At 43.2% G+C, this 23912-nt stretch overlaps 1 protein-coding gene across 2 annotated transcripts; it reads left to right on the top strand.

Annotated features, from left to right (window-relative positions):
• Nucleotides 1-6102: 6102 nt before the first annotated feature.
• On the top strand, nucleotides 6103-23496 carry LMOD3 (leiomodin 3). 2 transcript variants are annotated; one of them, XM_083355695.1, is made up of 4 exons: nucleotides 6103-6590; nucleotides 18154-19503; nucleotides 20079-20148; nucleotides 22990-23496. In XM_083355695.1, the coding sequence occupies exons 1-3, from the start codon at nucleotides 6297-6299 to the stop codon at nucleotides 20124-20126; spliced, it is 1692 nt and encodes a 563-aa protein (XP_083211821.1). In that variant the 5' UTR covers nucleotides 6103-6296; the 3' UTR covers nucleotides 20127-20148; nucleotides 22990-23496. The 2 variants fall into 2 exon arrangements, with proteins under 2 accessions (XP_083211821.1, XP_083211822.1); XM_083355696.1 differs by lacking the exon at nucleotides 20079-20148.
• Nucleotides 23497-23912: the final 416 nt, after the last annotated feature.

Here is a 23912-nt window from a genome sequence, read left to right as displayed (position 1 = left end):
TATTCCCGAAGGACTCAGGACGGTTCACAGGGCAATTAAAACAGTACAAAAAAGAATAAAATGGAATTAAATTAGTACAGGTCCACAATTCCTAATAACAATAAAATTAAAATTTTAAAATTAATTTAATATAATTTAATTAAATACTTTAAAATTTAAAATCCCTCAGTCCAGGCCAGACAATTCGAACAACCAGGTTTTTAAGTCCCGGTGAAAAGAGTGAAGGTCGGGGGCAGTCCGAAGTTCCATTGGCAGTTCGTTCCAAAGGGCGGGCGCACTCACAGAGAACGCCCTCCCCCTGGGAATCACCCGCCGGCAATCTCTAACCGGTGGAACCCTAAGGAGGCCCTCCCTGTGGGCGCGCACAGGACGATGGGAGACTGATGCTGGTAGCAGGTGCTCCCTAAGGTAATCCGGACCCATGCAATTTAGGGCTTTATAGGTCATCACCAGCACCTTGAATCTCACCCGGAGGGCAACTGGAAGCCAATGCAGCTTGCGGAGAAGAGGTGTTACATGAGAGTATCGGGACACTCCCATTACTACTCGCGCGGCTGCATTCTGCACCAGCTGAAGCCTCCGAGTGGTCCTCAAGGGCAGCCCCATGTAGAGAGCATTGCAGTAGTCTAACCGGGAGGTCACGAGCGCATGGGTGATTGTACGTAGGGCATCCAGGTCCAGATAGGGCCACAACTGGCGCACCAGGCGAACCTGGGCAAAAGCCCCCCTGGTCACGGCTCCAATATGATCTTCCAAACTGAGCCATGAATCCAGGAGGACGCCCAAGTTGCGAGCCCTATCGACGGGGGGTAACACCTCACCCCCATCATTAAAGATGGAGAAGAGTGATTCACTCGAGATGCCAATATGCACAGCCACTCAGTCTTGGCAGGATTGAGTAGGAGCCTGTTTCTCCCCATCCAAACCCGAATCGCTTCCACTTTATAATGCCTTGGTAAGGCCACATTGGAATACTGCATCCAGTTTTTGTCCCCACGATGTAAAAAAGATGTTGAGACACTAGACTCTAGAAACAGTACAGAGAACAAAGATGATCAGGGTACTGGAGGCTAAAACATATAAGGAACAGCTGCTGGAATTGGTTATGTCTAGTTTAATGAAAAGAAGGACTAGGGGTGACATGATAGCAGTGTTCCAATATATCAGGGGCTACCACATAGAAGAGGGAGTCAAGGTATTCTCTAAAGCACCTGAAAGCAGGACAAGAAGCAACGTATGGAAACTAGTCAAGGAGAGAAGCAACCTAGAACTAAGGAGAAACTTCCTGACAGTTAGAACAATTAACCAATGGAACAACCTGCCTCCAGAAGTTGTGAATGCTCCAACACTTGAGAAGCATCGGTTGCTCTTTTTTGTATTTTATTTATTTATTTATGTGTTGAGTTTATATAGCTGCCCGTCTTATCAGAGGCAAGTCTGGGTAGTGCATGACAATAAATAGAACTGAAACTATAAAAACAACAAATACAGACATGAAAACTATAGTAACAAACATCATAAAAACTATAAAATACAAACCACAAGTGAAACAACCCATCAGCAATGGAGTCTCAGCATTCATTTAATGCAGGGGTGTCAAACTCAATTTCATTGAGGGCCGCATCAGCATTGCGGTTGCTCTCAGGGGGCCGGGTGGGTGTGGCCTGGGTGGGCGTGGCCTACTGGGTGAGCGTGGCTAGAGTGTGTATGGCCTACTGGGTGGGTGTGGCCAGCTCTACATTGTTCACATCAAGGGTGCCTATGGGGGCCTGGGCAGGAGTGGGACAGATCTGAGGGTCTCTGGCAGAAGGAGGGTCTCTGGGCCAGGGCCAAGGCAGTGGGGGCCATTCTGTCACTGTTTCCAGTATGGCTTCGCGGGCCGCATGAAACCACTTCGTGGGCCGGATCCGGCCCCCGGGCCTTGTGTTTGACATGTCTGATTTAATGCTAAGGAATAAGTCTGCACCATTCTGTGGAGTCTAAATTAGATAATACTCTGGATTAAATGAAAATTACAAACTGATCGGTTGAAAGTCCAACTTGACTACTCAAATTCAGAAAGGTTAACTTTCCCAAAAGATCAGGTTTCCAACTTTAAAAAGTATTCCTTGATCTTACTCCAGGCCCTAGAATTTTCAAGTAGAAATTAGTTTGAACAGTTGTGCATAGTGTATCAGCTGCTGCCTTTTCAATTTGTCAGCTATTATCTGTTCTCTCCTTATATTTCATTTAAATTGTTGCAATGCATTTTATGCAAAGCTTCCTGTAAAGAGAGTTTAGAAGCTTGTGTGGTACAAAATAGATCAGGGGTCTTCAAACTTGGCCCTTTTATGACTTGTGGACTTCAACTCCCAGAATTCCCCAGCCAGGCACGCTGAAATAGGTAAAAAAAAATAGGGCAGCTCTATAGAAAAAGTTCTAGATTGCTTACAGCTGTTTTCTAGCTTAATTTACAGTGTGCATGTTAACTTGTAGTGACTACCATTGATGACATTACCTAGTTTGGATAATGAAATGTCTGCAAGAAAACAACCAAGCTCAGAGAGCAACAAGGATCCCACATATTAACATTTAGAGCAAACCTTCTCAAAGCATGCTGGCTGGGGAATTCTGGGAGTTGAAGTCATCATATCTTAAAGTTGCCAACATTGAGAAACACTGCTTAAAAAGCTTAATGGCTTAGAACTTGTCTGTTTAAGCAAGAGAGGCATCTACAGGCAAGGGAAAGTAAAGATGAAAGCAGTGCTTATTTTTATGAAATCATATCTGAAAGGAGCAGAGCTTGCATTATGATTTCACTTTTAAAAAACACTTTTAACAATTGCCAACTATGCCATAACATCTAGTTTTGCCTTCAGTTAAACACCTGAATTTCCTGATAAAAACCAAATTGTGTAAATCATAAGAAAATCCATAGCTCAAATGATTTCTACGTGCCATTGTTAGCTTCCCCAGAACTGGCAGGAAAAATTCCTGTTTAAACACTAGCTAACTGACATCTAAGGCAAGTTTTCATTCACCTTACGACTATAATTAAGGCCAAAAATTTCTGTTGCTCAGCAAGACAGTTGTTAAGTGAATTTTGCCTCCATCTTATGACCTTTCTTGTCAATTGTTAAGTGAATCAGTGCAGTTGTTAAGTTAGTAACACGGTTGTTAAGTGAATCTGGCTTGTCAGAAGATCACAAAAGGTGATCACATGACCCCGGGACACTGCAACCGTCATAAATGTGAGTCAGTTGCCAAGCTTCTGAATTTTCATCACATGACCAGGGGGATGCTGCAATGGTTGCAAGAGTGAAAAATGGTCATAAGTAACTTTTTTCAGTGTTGTCATAACTTTGAACAGTCACTAAATGAACTGTTGTAAGTCGAGGACGAGCTGTAGTCTCTCCCCATCGCAATATACTTTGCTGATCTTTAAACAATTCCAGTGTAATTGAAGATGGTCTCATACGTCCAGTTCTTCATTTCTCTTTTGAAAGCATTATAAACAACCAACCGACATCGCCTATGGACATTCATATTGATGTGTATTTATATGTGTGTCTGTGTGTATGTATGCAGGGCTGAAAAACAACTGCTCTGAACAGTATGATTTCAGCAGAAAAATAATAGTTGCTACATAACCAAGCACAGTACATATGCTGAAGATTGCCCCTATTACATATCAACTTCTGATTCGGCAAGTTCTCCATCCCTAACTATTTTTTTCTGTTGAAGAAAGTAAAATACGTGAACATAATTGATTACTGTGGGTACCTTGCAGTTCATATAACATTGCATATTGGCTTTCTTTGAATTTAATTTTTCTGTTAAGTCAGAACTGTTTCAGCAAAATGGATATAAAATAGAACAAATGGCTCGGTGTCCTTTCTGGGGGAATCAAGCAATCAAGCACGTCCAATTGGTTGCTAAGCTAGTTTTTATTTGTTGTGGAGAGAAGTATGTTCAACTGGTATGTGGCAATGAGATCAGATGTAACACATCTAGGAACTCTATCAATGTCGGTTAGATGTGCAGATAAGTTAGGTCGGGAACAAAGTTGTTCACCGAGTTTATTAACAATCATTGTGGTTTAATTTCCCATGAATAGTCATTGCCTTTTGCTAACCTGGTAGCACTTACATTGGAACTGGCTCCATCAATATCTTCTGTGGGTTGCCAAAGGCTACACTGAGTGATCATCTTGGCAGGTGAGATGGTATATAGAAACATATGTTGGGAGACAGGAGGAAGCCCTACAGCAGGGGTAGGCAACCTTGGCTCTTTTATGACTCGTGGACTTCAACTCCCAGAAACCTCACCCTTTCCCCTCAGCATGGCTGGCTCAGGAATTCTGGGAGTTGAAGTCCACGAGTCATAAAAGAGCCAAAGTTGCCTACCCCTGCCCTACAGCCAGGGCAATGATCTGATAAGCAACAACTCATTCTTCAGGTGAGGGGAAAGCATGAGAAGCATTTCAGAAGGGCCTCCTCTAGTTTTCCAGAAACAACTGGAAAACTAGAGGGGGTTCCTTCTAAGGTGGAGAGGGGGGAAATACAGAGTCTTGCAAGATTATGTTAATGTAACTTTGCAATAAAGTAGGATCAGTTCATCTGGGTGTACTTATATTTCTTGTCTGGATTACCTCACAAGGTTGACAGCAAGGAAACCTGTTGCGCACCACATTTTGCATTGTGGAGGTCCTAATATTTCTTCTTATTACTATTATGCAGTCTGGGATTGCTGAGAATTGATATCCACCTCCTAGATGAACAGATTGTCCACTGCTGAATGTAGACATTCCATCCATGTTATTCTATAGGTTGCCCACCAAGGTGACAGAGACATGAAATTCATGCTAGTCTAAACAAAAATAAGTAGTTGCTTTATAACTATTCTCTGCTAGATAATACATTGTAGGGTTCTTCACTGAATTGTTTAAGTAGTGTGATGAAAAGTAAGTAGGAACATTGAGAATCTGCCTTGATATGCTATTATTACAGATAGTCCTTGACTTACAACAGTTCATTTGGTGACTGTCTCAAGTTATAATGGCACTGACGAAAGTGACATGACCATTTTTCACACTTATAACCATAGTAGCATTCCCATGGTCATATGATCAAAATTCAGATGCTTGGCAACTGATTCATGTTTATGACAGTCGTAATGTCCTGGAGTCATGTGATCATCTGACAAGCAAAGTCAATGGACAAACCAGATTCACTTAACAACCCTGTTACAGAAATTTTACTAACTGAACAACTGCAATGATTCACTTAACAACTGTGGCAAGAAAGGACATAAAATGCGGCAAAACCAATTCCAATTATTTGGAACCAAATAATTGTTCAGATTTTCGAACAACATATAGTAGATAGTTGTCCACTGATTGCTCTACATAGATAATTTGTAAAGCCACCAGATATGACAATCCATATGACCACCAAATGACAGTAGAAAGAATTTTCTGTATCTTTGCTACAACTAATGATGGTACATATCCTTTCACACCAGATCTGATACCTTTATCGTTTTTTAATGAGATCCAACCAATTCTTCAAAAACATTGAACAATGTACATTGTAATCTTCTAATATTATTTTCATTTTCTTTTGCAATTAATAGTGCTGTTGCTGTTGCTGTGCTGGCCATTTGATCTGTTAGTGACTTAGAAGCATCCCTTAGTTCTGGAGTCAATAATAACAGAGGTATTTGCCAATGTCATTTAATCTGGCCTTCATAAATCAATCATTTTGAAACAGTTGTAAAGCTCTGGATCAAGTGTGAAAACTATTGGTTCATAGGGTCACCGATGCTAATTTTAAAATCTCTACCGTTCTAAATACAATTCATGCACAAGCCATTATTTTCTCATGTTCTAAAGCTGAATGTATATCATGAGCCAGTTAAAATTGTGTAACTACGGGAATGCACTAGAACATGATTATGGCGATGCCCTGAGCAGCTGTACCAAAATGTCAAAAGGGCTTACACAGCTGACATAAGCTACTCAAAACAGAATATGGCAGCACCTCCATAAATTTTCTTGCTCCGGCTAAGCCTTGCTTAATTTAGCTGTACCATATGTTTCAATCCTCCCTCACTCTTCCTGAAGCATCATCTAAGACAGAGCTGTGTTATTCTCTCTGACGGAGGGTGGAAAAATACCCACACACAAACACCTAGGAACACTGAAGATTTTTTCATAAGGCTGCCAAAGGAATTACTATCCTTTTTACTATTCGGGCAGTTGTTTTTCCCCCCCCCCAAGTACTTGCCCCCGTGGTTATTTTTTATCAATAAAGAACATGTCTGAGTTCAGCCAGAACTCTGACCAAGAGGACTTCTGTTCAGAAGAGATAGATGAAGATGAAATCTTAGCAAACCTCTCTCCTGAAGAACTGAAGGAACTACAGTGTGAAATGGAAGTCATGGCTCCAGACCCCAAAGTGCCAGTCGGCATGATACAGAAGGATCAGACGGAAAAAACCCCGACAGGAAACTTTGATCATCGATCTCTTGTTGATTACCTGTACTGGGAGAAGGCCTCCAGAAGAATGCATGAGGATGAAAGGACACCTGTCACACTATTACCTTCAGAGGTAAGGAGCAGGAAATGCAAATATTCTGCATACAGGTGCTATTCCATATTTTATCACAGGGTTTGATCAGCACCTGCTAACATGCTGCCATTTCCAATAAATAAGTCTTGCATTTTAGCAGATGTCTATACTTTAAAAGAGGTTTTAGAATATTTTTTTGCATGTAATAAACCAGTACTGGGTCACAGCATGCCAGCAACCGGGCCACACAAACAAGCAAAGCCCCATCTGTGAGATGCAGGCAGCACACAAAACCACGCACCCTCTGGTCCACGGAAAAACCTCTCTCCATGGAACCAGTCCTTGGTGCCCAAAAGGTTGGGGACTTCTGTAGTAGACTAAGACATACTGATGTTTTAATTTATTATTCCTGCACTAAACAGCAGGTTCAACCTGCAAACCTTTCCTGGCTCTATTTTTTTTATGGCTCAGGTAACTTTATGGATCCCTAGGATAAAATTTACATCTCCAGTCTGGTTGAATAATAAAAAAAGAACTTTAACAGAACAGTCTAAAATATATGATATTCTACTACTTACTGTTACCTGATACAAAAATATAAAAAGCTATTATTATAAAATAATCTTGAAATCCCAATCCAACCAACCTATTATATTAATAATTAAAATTCCATAATGCTTTTTTTACTAATTTTATTGTGTTTATATTCCTGTTTACCTGAGCAGCTGAATAAATTTCCTTAATAAAAACAGGAATAGCAATAGCATATACTGTCACAGTGCTTCACAGCCCTCTCTAAGCGATTTACAGTGTCAGAGTATTGCCCCCAACAATCTGGATCCTCATTTTATTGACCTTGGAAGGATGGAAGGATGAGTCGACCTTGGAGTTCGAACTAGTCAGGATCAAACTCCAAGCTGTGGACAGAGTTTGCTTGTAATACGTACTGCATTCTACCCATTGCACCGCTATAATGACTAGCTATTAGATTAATTAAATTATGCAAACTAAAATATTTCTTATATGGAGAAGAATATTTCACAAGATTTTTATCAGAGAAAACCAGGAAGATTTGGGGGGGAGGAATCCATAAGGACCATCTTCACCTAATAAAGCCCATCCTCCACAAAGAGCCAAATGAACCTGCCTAAGCCATAGTATCTGGACCTTCCTTCAGTGTCTTCTCATGTGTCTGACTTCATCTCCCATGAATTTCCTAAGTGTGTGGGCTACAACTCCCAGAATTTATCAGCAATGATCAAACTGAATGGGGAATTCTAGGAATTGAAGACCACCTACGTGCAAATTGCCATGGTTTGGAAACATTGACTTAGTTCCTTAGAGAAAATGATATACAAAGTGTCGCACTTTCTAGGTTGTTTCTAATTTGTTAGATGTGTTTCAAATATTGTCTTATGATTTAGCATCAGTGCAACACTGGATATCAGTACAGAGAAAGTTGGGTGCTAAACTTAACTCTGAGAGCAAAATGGTGTTTTTCTACTACTGCTCATTCAAGCTAAGAAATCACGCAGCATGAGCATAGGGGTGTAGCTTTGCTTGGTGCTTCAACCAAGTCCTGAAAATATTATGTTGTACCACATCAACTTTTTGAATGGCAAGCCAGAAAGGTGATTGCGCCTGAGGAGACTCAGTTGCAGAAAATGGTAAAAGAGAGAGAAAGAGAGAGACAGAGAGAGAGATATGCATATATAGAATTTCTGAATATGAAAAGCTAAGGGATTGTTGTAGTAACATGCACTGATGTGCTGGAAAAATGTACCAATAAAAACAGAAACACATTGAAAATCTGCTGCAAAGATAGTAATTTCTTTTTAAAAAAAATCTTGTCACTAAAGCATGGGTAGGCAACCTTGGCTCTTTTATGACTCGTGGACTTCAACTCCCAGAATTCCTGAGCCAGGAATTGTGCTGGCTCAGGAATTCTGGGAGTTGAAGTCCACGAGTCATAAAAGAGCTAAGGTTGCCTACCCCTGCACTAAAGGCATATATGTAGCAAATAAAACATTAACTAATACAGTCTGTTCGGGGGGAACACAGGTAAAACAATAACCAAAAGCTTTTCCCAATAGACAGGATGCATTTTTTAAAAATATCACAAAGTAGCTCTGGAGAGGCACATCATATGTATAAATGAATGGATAATGGGAATTCCTGCATATTCATTCCACGCACTTGTGAAACACTAGTGGGGATGCTGAGTCTCAGAACTTCAGTGTAAAGTACTTTCTTTGCAATGCAGACAGCAACAAATATTTAAATTTGAGTGTTTAAATCTTCATAATATTTAGATAAATATCATGTAAAGTATCACACAAGTCAGCTTTCTTTACATTTCATGACCTAGAGAAAGGCTGAGGGATGTGATCTATCTCCAGAAGGCTGAGAAGGGCAGAAGAGCAGTAGACACAATTGAGCCCAAAATTTATGTTGCTAGGTGAGAAATTTGTTAAGTGAGTTTTGCCCCATTTTATGACTTTTTTTGCCACGGTTGTTAAATGAATCACTGCAGTTGTTAAGTTAGTAACAAGGTTGTTAAGTGAATCTGGCTTCCCCATTGACTTTGCTTGTCAGAAAGTTGCAAAAGGGGATCGCATGACCTCGGGATATTGCCATCATCATAAACATGAAGCAGTTGTCAAACATCCAAATGGAAATCCCATGACCCTGAGGATGTTGCAATGGTCATAAGTGTGAGAAAATGGTCATAAGTCACTTTTTTTCACTGGCATTGTAACTTCAGATGGTCACTAAACAAACTGTTGTAATTCGAAGACTATCTGTAGAACATAGGAAATAGTGTAGATATATTTAAAAAAATGGGTATCCGTGAGGGCAAATGTGTTTGATTTTCACCTGAACACTTTGGGTAGGCAGGCAATCAATAGAGATATCAAGGGATTGGTGAGTGACTCTCAGCCAGAATAAGAAAGATTTCACAGATTCCCAGGAAAAGACTGATACTAGAATTACCAGAATATGCAATGTAGAATATAATTAGAATCTTTCACCTGGCCCTGAGGAAATCTTGTCTCAAAAGGTGTTTTTTCAAAAGGCAACAGGATAGGAAAAAAAACATAGTAGACTTGACTTTGCGATGGAAACAAGTTCACCTCACACTCCTTTTTCTTAGGAGGTAATTCTTAGATTAAAGCATAATAAAATGGATGAATACCATAATAAGGGATGCTTTATATTATTTCTCTTTCCAAACCAGTCTTAGCAAATGATGCTTGGGGGTTCTAAAGTGATGATCCCTCCATCCAGCAGATGGGGAAGGAAAAGAGATTGTTGGAAGAGCAAGGAACAAGACTGAAAAATTACGTACATCAGAGGTCTTCAAACTTGGCCCTTTTATGACTTGTGGACTTCAACTCCCAGAATTCCTCAGCCAGGTATGCTGGCAGAGGAATTCTGGGAGTTGAAGTCCACAAGTCATAAAAGGGCCAAGTTTGAAGACCCCTGAATTACATCACGGGTTTTTCCAAATGATATGCATATTTCAAAAGGGGGCAAGCACGAAAAGACACATAAACAGGATTATAACCAGGCTCAGGTTTTTTATTCCACATAGTATAAATGGTCTATTCCTTCCATCCATACATATTAGGTCCAATGGCTTACCATAAAGTATGGCCTAAAGAAAATCTGGACCAAAAAGTACCAGAATGACTATTTGGTGCAACTGTGATTCTTAGACCATTATTTTTTAAAAAAAATATTCTTTTTTTGTCAGTCCTTGTTACAAAACTAGATTGATGTGTGCAAAGACAAAAAAATAGTTACCACTCTTTTTTTTTTAATATAGGAAAGACAATTGTGCAGCATGTAAACCTGTGTTTTGTTGACTAGAGAGTTAGCACAAAGGCCACTGAAATCTAGTTTCAGAAAAATAAAGTAGGGAATGGCATAATTTAGGGCTGTAGTTTATACAGTGTCCAAACTCGCTGAATTCCAGTAGGTTCCGGGAGCGAGGATGTGCAGCCTCCTGAGCTCCGGCTGGTGTATCTGAATGCCAGGTCCGTGGTTAAAAAAGCTCCCCTCGTTAGGGATTTAGTTGAGGGTGAGCATGCGGACCTGGCCTGCATCACGGAGACCTGGTTGGGCCCAGAGGGTGGGGTCTCTTTGGTTGACCTCTGCCCACCAGGCTTCCGGGTGCTGCACCGGCCAAGAGCTCAAGGTAGGGGTGGGGGAGTGGCGGTTATTATTAGGGAGACCTTATGTCCGCGGGAGACCACCGTTTCTCAGATAGGCGGGTGTGAGTCTCTCTTTGTGAGATTTGGTTCTGGGGCGCAGTTGGGTTTGCTGCTGACGTACATTTCGCCTAGTCGTACAGCGGCAGCCCTGCCCGAGCTGCTTGATATCCTCTCAGGGTTGGTGGTTGAGTTTCCCAAACTTATAGTTTTGGGAGACTTCAATCTACCATCCCTGGGAGGCTCATCTGAGCTAGCTCGGGAGTTCATGGCTTCCATGACGGCCATGGACCTGACGCAAGTAATTTCTGAACCAACTCATGAGGGAGGCCACACTCTTGACCTGATTTTTTTATCTAGATGGTGGTTGGATGATCTTGGTGGGGGCTCTCCATTTATTATGCCCGTCATGGACCGATCATCATCTCCTGCGGATGGTCTTCCGTTTTGCCACCCCCTGCCGTGGGGATACGGAACCAATTAGATGGTACCGCCCCAGACGCTTAATGGATCCTGATAGATTCCAAGCGGCGCTGGGGTCCCCACCTGCCTCCATTGCTCACAGCTTGGCGGATGCCTTAGTGGAAACCTGGGAAAGGGCAGCCACTGAGGCACTTGACCGGGTTGTACCCTTGCGGCCCCTGACCCGGCGCAGATCCCAGCGAGCTCCATGGTTTTCCGCGGAGCTCCGGGAGATGAAGCGTCGGAAACGGGGCCTAGAGAGCTGTTGGAGGTCGAGCCGATCCGAACCCGACCGGTTGCGGTTAAGAACCTATATTAGGTCTTATCTCGCAGCGATGAGGGTGGCGAGGTGTAATTACTTCTCTACCCTCATTGCGTCCGCAGATAATCGCCCGGCCGCCCTGTTTAGGGTGACTCGCTCACTTCTTAATCAGGAGGTGAGGGAGGATCCCTTGCAGGGTCGTGCTGAGGAATTTAGTCAACATCTGTCGGATAAAATCGCTCGGATTCGGACCGGTTTGGACTCCAGCTGGGCAGAGTCAGGCGATCAGGACACGGACGGTCTTGTCAATGTTATCTGGGAAGAGTTTGATTCTGTGACCCCTGATGAAGTGGACAGGATTATGGGGAGGCTGAGCTCCTCCACATGTTTGTTGGATCTGTGCCCTTCCTGGCTGGTTTATGCAGCTAGGGAGAGGACACGAGGCTGGCTCCAGGCGGTTATATCTGCTTCTTTGAGTGAGGGTTATTTCCCCACAGTCTTGAAGGAGGCGGTGGTGAGACCTCTCCTCAAGAAGCCTGCCTTGGACCCAGCTGTATTGAACAACTTTCGTCCAGTCTCCAACCTTCGCTTTCTTGCGAAGGTTGTTGAGAGTGTGGTGGCGCATCAGCTCCCTCTGGTCCTGGATGAAGCGGATTATCTGGACCCCTACCAATCGGGTTTCAGGCCCGGGTACAGCACGGAGACGGCATTGGTCGCTCTGGTGAATGATCTCTGGAGGGCTCGGGACAGGGGATATTCCTCTGTCCTAGTCCTATTAGACCTCTCGGCGGCTTTCGATACCATCGACCATGGTATCTTGCTGCGGCGTCTCAGGGGATTGGGAGTGGGAGGCACGGTTCTTCGGTGGTTCTCCTCCTATCTCCTGGGACGTTCGCAGTCGGTGTTGGCAGGGGGGCAGAGATCGGCCCCTAGGTCTCTCGTTTGTGGAGTTCCTCAGGGGTCGGTTCTCTCGCCTCTCCTGTTCAACATCTACATGAAACCGCTGGGTGAGATCATTCGTGGTTTTGGAGTTGGGTATCATCAATATGCCGATGATACCCAACTTTTCTTTTCGACCCCAAACCACCCCAGTGATGCCCTCGCTGTGATGTCCCGTTGCCTGGAGGCGGTTCGGGTCTGGATGGGGAGGAACAGACTTCAGCTCAACCCTGACAAGACTGAGTGGCTGTGCATTCCGGCATCCCGGGACATTCAAAATGTTCCATCTCTTTCTATGGGGGGTGAGCTCTTACCCCCCGTGGATAGGGCTCGCAACTTGGGAGTCCTCCTAGATTCACGGCTTACCCTAGAAGATCATGTAGTGGCCGTGACTAGGGGGGCTTTTGCCCAGGTTCGCCTGGTGCGCCAGTTGCGGCCCTATCTGGACCGGGATGCCCTGTGCACGGTCACTCATGCGCTCGTGACCTCTCGCCTTGACTACTGTAATGCTCTCTACATGGGGCTTCCCTTGAAGACCACTCGGAGGCTTCAACTGGTACAGAATGCGGCCGCGAGAGTTGTCTTGGGAGTTTCCCGGTACTCCCATGTTACACCTTTGCTCCGCGAGCTGCATTGGTTACCAGTTGTCTTCCGGGTGAGGTTCAAGGTCTTGGTTATGATCTTTAAGTCCCTACATGGCATGGGTCCGGGGTACCTCGGGGACCACCTGCTGCCGGCTTCAACTCCCCTCCGCCCTGGGCCTCCTCAGGGTGCCTCCGGTCAGGGAATGCCGACTGGCGGCCCCCAGGGGGAGAGCCTTCTCTGTGGGTGCCCCGGCTTTGTGGAACCAACTGCCGGTGGAGCTCCGGACGGCATCGGACCTCCGAACTTTCCGTCGTGGTCTGAAGACCCATTTGTTTGAATTGGCCGGTCTGGCCTGATGGGGGAGCTGGGTTTTAAATTGTCATTTTAGATTGCATTATTGTTTTTTAATTGGGCACCGATTTAATCTTTGTTTTAACTTTTGTATAGTATTGTATTTTTATTTATATGCCCTGTGAACCGCCCTGAGTCCCCAGGGAGAAGGGCGGTATATAAATTAAATAAAACGTAAACGTAAACGTAAAATAACAGTAGGAGGAAAACTGGTATGTTGAATAAATTCCTATTGCTATCTTGAATACTTAGACCTTTGTTCATCAAAACAGGGGGGTTTGCAGGGGTGAGGGAATGGATGCCAACATAAGCGCTACATGGCTTAGGGGCAGGCTACCTATATCCCATCTCATTGGCACATCCCATCCAATCAGGCAAGAAGGGTATGATCCCAATTGGGTATGATCCCAATTTCTGCCACAGGGTCTAGGAAGAGAGCCTTCTCTGCTATTGCCCCCACCCTGTGGAATATTCTTTCCCTGGAGGTGAAGCAGGCCCCCACTCTCCTGGCCTTCTGAAAAGGAGTCAAAACATGGCTCTGCGGCCTTGTGTGAAGACCCTAGAGCAGGGGTAGGCAACCTTGGCTCTTTTATGACTCGTGGACTTCAACTTCCAGAATTCCTGAGCCAGCATGGCTCAGCTTGGAAACCTCTCTCTTTCACCTCAGCATAGCTGACTCAGGAATTCTGGGAGTTGAAGTGCATGAGTCATAAAAGAGCCAAGGTTGCCTATCCCTGCCCTAGAGGATCACACAGCTCTGGGGCAGGCTGATGCCCTGACAGCTCTCCCTTCACCTTTTAACTAATTTTAACAGTGTTTAATCATCCTTGCCTGCTTCTAAATGTTTAATGTTTATATATTGTCTTTATATAACATTTTACTGCATACTGCCCAGAGTCCCTCTCAAAGGGAGATTTTGTCTGAAATAGTATAGGGTTTCCTGCTTGCATAGGGGGTTGGACTAGGAGATCGCCAATGTCTCTTCCAAATCTGTTATTCTGTTATTCTGAGATGGGTAGTTCAAAAATGTGAAAAATAAAGTCTTAATGCAAATTATATTTATATTTATATTTATTTCATTTATATACCGCCCTTCTCCCGAAGGACTCAGGGTGGTGTACAGGGCAATAAAATACCAAAAATACAATACAAAAATTAAAACAGATTAAACAATTGTGCCCAAATATAATAAATTAGTTAAAATCAGTAATTAAAACCCAAAACCCATCACCCATCAGACCAGGCCAGCTTGTTCAAACAAGTGAGTTTTTAGATCACGTCGGAAGGAGCGAAGGTCGGGAGCCATCCGGAGCTCAACCGGTAGACGATTCCAAAGTTCTGGCGCGCCCACAGAGAATGCCCTCCCCCTGGGGGCCATCAGTCGACATTCTCTGACCGGTGGCACCCTGAGGAGGCCCTCTCTGTGGGAGCGTACTGGGCGAACGGAAGTTGACGCCGGCCGCAGGTGCTGCCTTAGGTACTCTGGACCCATGCCATGTAGGGCTTTATAGATCATCACCAGCACCTTGAATCTCACCCGGAGGGCAACTGGAAGCCAATGCAGCTCACGAAGCAGAGGTGTAACATGGAAGTATCGGGAGACCCCCAACACAACTTGCGCGGCTGCATTTTGCACCAGTTGAAGCCTCCGAGTGGTCCTCAAGGGCAACCCCATGTAGAGAGCATTGCAGTAGTCTAACCGAGAGGTCACGAGCGCATGAGTGACTGTACGCAAGGCATCCCGGTCCAGATAGGGCCGCAACTGGTGCACCAGGCTAACTTGGGCGAAGGCCCCCCTAGTCACAGTTACTATATGATCTTCTAAGGAAAGCTGTGAATCTAGGAGGACACCCAAGTTACAAGCCCTATCTATGGGGGGTAATAACTCCCCCCATAGTAAGAGATCGAACAATCTGAATTTTACGGGATGCCGGCACGAACAGCCACTCAGTCTTGTCAGGGTTGAGTCGAAGCCTGTTCCTCCCTATCCAGACCCGGACCGCCTCCAGGCAACAGGACATCACGTCGAGGGCATCACTGGGGTGGTTTGGGGTCGAAATAAAAAGCTGGGTATCATCAGCGTACTGATGATAACCAACTCCAAAGCCACGAATGATCTCACCCAGAGGCTTCACATAGATGTTGAACAGGAGAGGCGAGAGGACCGACCCCTGAGGGACTCCACAAACGAGAGGCCTCGAGGTCGACCTCTGCCCCCCTGCCAACACCAACTGCGAACGTCCCAGGAGGTAGGAGGATAACCACTGAAGAACAGTGCCTCCCACTCCCAACCCCCTGAGATGTTGCAGCAAGATACCATGGTCGATGGTATCAAAAGCCGCTGAGAGGTCTAATAGGACTAGGACAGAGGAACAACCCCTGTCCTGAGCCCGCCAAAGACCATTCACCAGAGCGACCAATGCCGTCTCCGTGCTGTGCCCGGGCCTGAAACCCGATTGGTACGGGTCCAGATAGTCAGTTTCCTCCAGGAACAAAGGGAGCTGATGCGCCACCACGCTCTCAACAACCTTCGCGAGAAAGCGAAGGTTGGAGACCGGACGGAAGTTATTTAATACAGCTGGATCCAAGGCAGGCTTCTTAAGGAGGGGTCTCACCACCGCCTCCTTCAAGGCGGTGGGAAAACTACCCTCACTCAAGGAAGCAGTTATCACTGCCTGGAGCCAGCCTCGTGTCCCATCTCGAGCCGCATAAACCAGCCAGGAGGGGCACGGGTCCAATAAACACGTGGTGGAGCTCAGCTTCCCCATGATCCTGTCCACGTCTTTAGGATGGTTGTGTGGTGGTGATGTCATGTGATGTTATCATGAGTTTGGGTCTGGTATCATTCTTGGTGGTTGGGCCTCGTCTGTCAATCAAGGCGGGTTTCCAAATGGCTGGTAGACGAGAGGTATCATCTCGTGTATTCATGCTGTGGGGGCGTTTTTCTATCTCAATGGCTTCTCTGATTATTCTGTTGTTAAAATGTTCAATTTTGGCGATAGTTTTGGTTTTTTTAAAAATCAATTTCATGTCCCGTGGCTCTAGAAAAATCCAACCACAAACCCAAACTCTGGCTCAGATACGTAGATGACACCTTCGTAATCTGGCCACACGGCAAAGAAAAACTGGATGACTTCCTCATACACCTCAATAGCCTACACCCCAAAATACAATTCACCATGGAAACAGAAGCTAACAATCAACTTCCCTTCCTTGATGTCTTAGTCTACAAGAAATCCAACGGCTCCCTAGGACACACTATCTACCATAAAAAAACACACACAAACCGCTATCTGAACGCACTCTCACACCACCACCCAGCACAGATCAACTCCGTAGCCAAGACACTCATCTCCAGAACAAAACACCTAGCTGACGAACAACACCTAAAAACCGAACTACACACTCTCACTAATGTACTAACAGCCAATGGATTCCAAAGAAACACGATTACCAACTTAATCCGAAGAGAGACACCCACAAAAACCCAAGACAGAGAACAAGAAAATGGCAAAGCCGTCCTCCCATACTTAAAAGGGACCACAGACAGAATCAGCAAGGTCCTCCAAAAACACAACATCAAAACAGCATTCTACACAGACAGAAAAATATCCACCATCCTAAGAAACCCCAAGGACATAATTGGGTTAGAAAACCAAGGAGTATACGAAATCCCATGCACCACCTGCCCCACCACATACATCGGACAGACCAACAGAAGAATAAGTGCACGCATTGAAGAGCACAAAAACTCACTCAGAAAGGGAGAACAAACTTCATCCCTGGTCCAACACTTTGAAGCCACGGGACATGAAATTGATTTTAAAAAAACCAAAACTATCACCAAAATTGAACATTTTAACAACAGAATAATCAGAGAAGCCATTGAGATAGAAAAACGCCCCCACAGCATGAATAAATGAGATGATACCTCTCATCTACCAGCCATTTGGAAACCCGCCTTGATTGACAGACGAAGCCCAACCACCAAGAATGATACCAGACCCAAACTCATGATAACATCACATGACATCACCACCACACAACCATTCAAAAAGCAAATCCGAACCCACAACGATAAAGACACACAACCACAAAACAGAAACCTAACTACAGCTGCAACATCAGCCACTTTAAACCCCTCCAAACCACACAATAAGCAAACTGACACCCACTATAAAAACATGGCACCACCACAAACACGAAGCCGAACAAAAGCAGCACAACTCACCAGCTCAGGTCTGAAGCTGGCAGCTGAGACCAGCCCATCCACTCAGAACACCCCCCCCACCCAATCAGAACACACCCACCATTCAAAACACACTCCCACCCAATCAGAACACACTTGGTCCCCTACCCAATCAGAGCACACCTCCACAGAACACACCCCCTCTGGCAGTTTAAAAAAGAGGAACAAACAGCCACATGCTTCTCCCAGAAGAAGGAAGCTAAAGCCTGATGATGACGGATGGGATTCCGTCGAAACGTTGCGCCTACACCTTTAGTTCTACGCGGGGAAAAACCCGAAAAACCAAGGATCCATACACACACACACACACACACACACACACACACACACACACACACACACATATATATATATATATATATATATATATATATATATATATATATATATATATATATATATATATATATATTATGGTGCCTTTTGAACTTGTAAATCTTCCTAATAGAAAAACAAATTCATCACCTTTCTAAGTCTTGGTCAAATAATGTGGTAAAACTATTTAAAATTATTTCAGCTCTTAGCATTTTGTTTTTACAGAGACCCATCAGAGAACACTCTGAAGAAAATGTTGCCAACAATAGCAATGAAAAGCCAATGGCCAATAATGCTGCAAATGAAGATATAAAGGATTACAAAGAGAAAAATCAAATGGATGAGGAAGAGGAAGAAGTAGAAGAGGAGGAAGAAGAGGAGGAGGAAGAGGAGGAAGAAAGAGGAGGAGAAGAAGAAGAAGAAGAAGAAGAGAAAATAGAAGAATCAGAGAAGAAAGATATGGAAACAAAAAAACTTTATGAGAATGGCAAGAGCACCAAGGAAACTAAAGGATCATACACAGAATCAGGTGAAAAAGAAGGAGAAAATGAAAAGAAAATTTCAAAGTTAAATATTCCCAAAAAATTAGCTCTAGATACTAGTTTTATTAAATTAAGTGCACGGCCTTCAGGAAATCAAACTAATTTAGAAGGGAGTCTAGAAAGAGTCCGGAGAAATGACCCAGAAATGACAGAACTCAACTTAAACAACATTGAGAACATCCCCAAGGAGATGCTAGTAGACTTTGTCAATGCCATGAAAAAGAACAAGCACATAAAAACATTCAGTTTAGCCAATGTTGGGGCAGATGACAATGTAGCTTTTGCCTTGGCCAACATGCTGCGTGAAAATAGGAGTATCACCACTTTGAATATCGATTCCAATTTCATCTCAGGCAAAGGGATTGTCGCCATCATGAGATGCCTTCAGTACAACGAGAAGCTTACAGAGCTACGTTTCCACAATCAGAGAAGTATGTTAGGTCATCAGTCAGAAATGGAGATTGCCAGGCTCCTGAAAGCCAACCCCACACTTCTTAAGATAGGCTACCACTTTGAACTTCCAGGACCCAGAATGGTGGTCACTAATCTCCTTAGTAGAAACCTTGATAAGCAGAGACAGAAAAGGATGGAGGAGCAAAAAGTGCAACAGTTAAAGCAGCAGAAAGAACTCATCGCTATGTTGGAGAACGGACTTGGGTTGCCTCCCGGGATGTGGGAATTGCTAGGGGGACCAATGCCGACTTCAATGATGCCTCATTCGATGCAGCCTCCAATGACGCTGGTTCCCAAAGCCCCACCGATTGGCCGAAAAGAGGAACCTGCTAGAAGAGAAGAGCCCGATAAAGAAAGCAGTGGTGACCTTCCCGCTTTCAAGATAGTAAAGCTCAAGAGAGTCCAGCGCAAACCTTCTATCCAGGAATATGTAGAGCCAACTGAAAAAACTAACCTCAAAGATGTGATTAAGACCCTAAAACCTATTCCAAGAAGGCGGCCCCCTCCTTTGGTTGAGATCACTCCAAGAGAGAAGCTACTTAAGGATATTCGTCAGAGTAATGTAGCTTATCTGAAACCGGTAAGTAGGGAGTGGCCCGAGCAAGAAGGAATGTCTTGCAGTCTTGGCTCTTTACTTGATTGCTGCTCTTAGAAAAGGCAGAATTGACAGCTGATAAAATGTGATTAGTATTGACAGGTAGTCCTTGGCTTACGATGGTAATGGAACATGCCCATTACTGTCATGTAGCAATGGTGATAAAGCAGGTCATCATGTGGCTGGACCTGTTTTACTACCTTTTTTTTTTTTGCAATGATTGTTAAATGAATGCTGTGGTCATTAAGCAAACCCGCTGTTTTTTTTGTTTTGTTTTTTTACCAAAACCTGGAAGTAAAAGTCAGGTTTGGGCAAAAAATATTTTAAATCACCATCACATGATGCGTGCAAATGGTTGAAATGCCAATTTGCCAAGCATCTGAAATGTACAGCCAGCCATCAGAACTTCAGAACTGAGTTGTAAGTATTTTTTGGGATGGTGAGGGGGGTCTGTTGGTAACTTTGGACAGTTGCTGCTGGTTGTAAGTCAAGGGCTACCTATAAATGCTTTTCTCCTTCACAAAACTATTCAGTTTTAATCAGGGCTTTTTTTCTCATAGAACGCCCAGAATGGAGTTCCAGCACCTTTTTTGGATGAAACCTTGTAGGGTAGACAAGGCAGGTTGTATGGTGTGTGTGAGTTCCAGCACCTTTTTTTTTTTTTTACAAAAAAGCACTGGTTTTAATTATTATACGATTTCTTTCTTCAGCACGGAGATTTCTTTCTTCAGCTTCATACTCTTCAGGAAGTTTGGATTTCAGCTTCCAACATAGCTACAGACAACAGATTATGGAAACCACATTTCCAAAACTCTGGGAGGGGAGGAAGCACCAGCAAAATGACTACTAATTCCCCTAACTTCTAATTGTAAAGAAGGATAAACGTTTACAAGGTTAAGTAAGGGGGAGGGAAGCATTTTGTTGCCATCATTACTAAATCATTATAAGTAAACAAAAAGAGAAGCCCTACTGATCTCCTACAGATGATTTAGAAATCTATTATCTTCTCCTGATTTATGTTACTGCTACTGCTAAGCTTGTAAGCCGCCCTGAGTCTTCGGAGAAGGGCGGGATATAAATGTAATTAAAAAAATGTTCTGCTCAGCCATACAAGCCATTTTACAACAATAACTGTACAAGATAACACTGATCTTTTCATATGCACCTGCTCATAAAGTGTAGGGCAGAATAAATATTTCTTTGACTAGAATCAGAAATAGTCCATGCAGACAAGCATTCTGTAATGCTTAAATGGCTTTCTACATGTTGGCCTGTGATCTTAGGAACATTCTTGTCAAGGGGTGAATACTCAGTTGAAACAAGGAGGCTTAGTAAGCTTCTAAGTTGCCCATCAATGGTGACTTCTAGCGTAAGGTAATCTGGTAAGCCAAAATGATACTACAACATTTTATAAGTATCTCTAATAGCATTATAGGTATTAGGACGCTGAGCTTGTTGATCAGAAGGTCGGCAGTTTGGCGGGTCGAATCCCGAGTGCCGTGTAACAGAGTGAGCGCCTGTTACTCGTCCCAGCTTCTGCCAACCTAGCAGTTCGAAAGCACGTAAAAATGCAAGTAGAAAAATAGGGACCACTACGGTGGGAAGGTAACAGCATTCTGTGCGCCTTTGGCGTCTAGTCATGCCGGCCACATGACCACGGAGACGTCCTTGGACAAGCGTTCGCTCTTCGGCTTTGAAACGGAGATGAGCACCGGCCCCTAGAGTCAGAAATGACTAGAACACATGTGCGGGGGAACCTTTACCTTTACCTTTACTAATAGCATTATATTGGCTTCAACTTATGAAGTACTTGAAGTACACGTCTCTGTGCTTCATGCATGCACCTGCACACACTCAAGGAATTAGATAAAAAAAAGCTAACAACCACTGCACTTGAGAATGTTTACAAATCGTTCAAAGGTGGGATGAGGCTTCTTAAATGCCATCTACTGAAAGCACTGTAGGACATGAAGTGCATTTTCTGCCACAGTCCGCCCTTCTCATTTACACAGCGGGCTGGAGTTCATACTGAACCAGCTCTGGATTCAATGTCTCTCTTTAGATTGATTGGGATGCCTCAGACAGAAGCTCTCACTTGAGAAAAGGCCAGTATGTTGCACCTGTTAATGAGTGAAGTCATTCCCAGTAGTAAATTACGCCACCCTCAGAAGTGCAGATATAAGTTTCCAAGATCAAAGCCAAGCTGTATATACTACAGCTAATGGTAGTTCATTGCACTATGGCATTATGGGTAAATTATCATTCCAAAAGAGAAAACGTAGGAAAATCCTAGTCAGTTTCAAATGTGATTGATCAGTTGATTGATTTACCTTCTGCCTTTATTATTTGTATAAATAACACAAGACAGTGAACATACCGAATATTCTTTCCCCCTCCTACTTACCCCACAACAGCAACCCTGTGAGGTGGGCCAGGCTGACAGGGAATGACTGGCCCAAGATCACTCAGTCAGCTTTCATGCCTAAAGCAGGACTAGTACTCACAATCTCCTGGTTTCAAGCCTGGTGAAGGCCAGACATAATGGGGAGGAAAAAAACACAACAGGAATTGCAAATCAAGCTTAGAAAATATAAACGTTTAGTAATGAGTGAAAGACAAAAACTGCATTGAGATAAAGACTTTGTCACATTTCAACACAGATTTGGGTGTAATCAAGTTAAAGTTCTAAATTTTGTGTTGAATGGGGGGGAATCAGTACATTAGCTGGGATGAAAAAATATATAATTTATTTTAAAATTTACAATTTATTCTAAATATGCATAGAGACAATACATTTCTACTTGCAAGTGGGAAGAACTAACATTATTAACATTTTCTTGTTTGTCAGATTCTTTGGGAAAACCTAGTTAAGTATTACCTAAAATAGGAATTGCATTGAGCTACATCTGACCAAAAAAGTGATGATAACTATATATTTTTAAAAAGCTATCATTCCCCTGTGTATAATATATACTGTCCATAAAATACCATAAATGAGACAAGAAGAAAAATGTAAGTACATTTGAATGTTTTTCAACTTCTAGCTGCCTATGAAGTAAGAAAACAAGGTTAAGGATTTTTACCAGATACATAAAATGTGATGTGATTCCAGAATGTTGTCTCCCTGATTTATTATGTCACTTGCACTCAATACGGTGGCAACTTTGTTGTGCAGTGGAAACATAGTTTGGTGTGGGATACCAGAGCAAAGGTTTTATTTTTGGAACAGCAAAATCCTGAGTTGCTGAACAGCATTTTTCTGCAACCAAGTTACTTTCAAGCAAAATGGTTTCACTGTATGTTTTGCTGAATAAGAGCTGCTTTGATATGTTTTGCCAGAAAGCAAGTCAAGAAATTGTTTTCCACTTTACCGTGTCTTTTGCAATGTATATGCTGTTTCTATCATTTAAAAGCTTTCTCTCTGGCCGTTCCCTTCTCCAGTTCATGCATTTTATTACAATTCCCACACAGGTACCTGTTCCCAAAGAGTTGGAATAAACCACCCTGTTCTGCTGAAGGAAACAACTAGAAAAATGACCAGTCTACCCAAGCATTGCTTCAGAGGGTTTCAGGAATTGATTCCTTCAGTTGGGTGTCATGAAAGTATGGGAACAATGTTTAAAGCATGCGGTCTGTTGAAGTGATGATTGCTGACTTACCATCTCAAGCAACCAGATGTATTTTTATTTTGGGGAGAGGCAGAAGTGGAAAGGGCTACTTCACCTGTCTCTTTTAATCATTGTGCCATCACGGTCATCAGGTCTTCAGTAAAACGTACTGTCTCCCCATGGCCTTCTTTCCAACATTTTACAGAAGCACATTGGGCATCCTACTGTGGTACTATTGTTTCATTCTTCCATTCACCTGAAGTTGTGTGGCATACCTGCCAGTTTCAAAGCCTTATCCTTTTGTTAATCAAAACTAATTTTATTTTTATTAGATGAAGGATGTTACAAGAGAAATAAACAGCAAATTTCAGATGAATATATCTGTCCTTAACTTGAGGTAACTGCTGTGGAGATTGTATAACTACTGCCTACTAAATATTTAGAGTAGGGGCTTCTCTTCTTAAAATGAGTGTTCTCTTTTAAGCTTTCTGGATACCACATCTTTAGGTCAACAATAGTAACTATGATAACAACCTGGCTCAACAGTAGTAAATGCAAAAGGGATCTATGCATCAAGGTTTTTCAACCTTTTCACCTATTGTACCACTTTTAGGATATGGTAACATCCGAGTACCACCAGTCGTCTAGCAGGTGTCAAAAACTTGATGACCAAAAAAAGAAAAAAATGATGAAGTACAGGTAGCCCTCAACTTATATAACAGTTTACTTAGTAACTGTTCGAAGTTACAATGGCACTGAAAAAAGTGCCCCCCCAAGCCATAGCCA

Source organism: Vipera ursinii (assembly GCF_947247035.1).
Source record: "Vipera ursinii genome assembly, chromosome: 2".
In the NCBI taxonomy this organism is placed as follows: domain Eukaryota; kingdom Metazoa; phylum Chordata; class Lepidosauria; order Squamata; family Viperidae; genus Vipera; species Vipera ursinii.
This window is presented reverse-complemented; position numbering and strand designations above follow the sequence as displayed.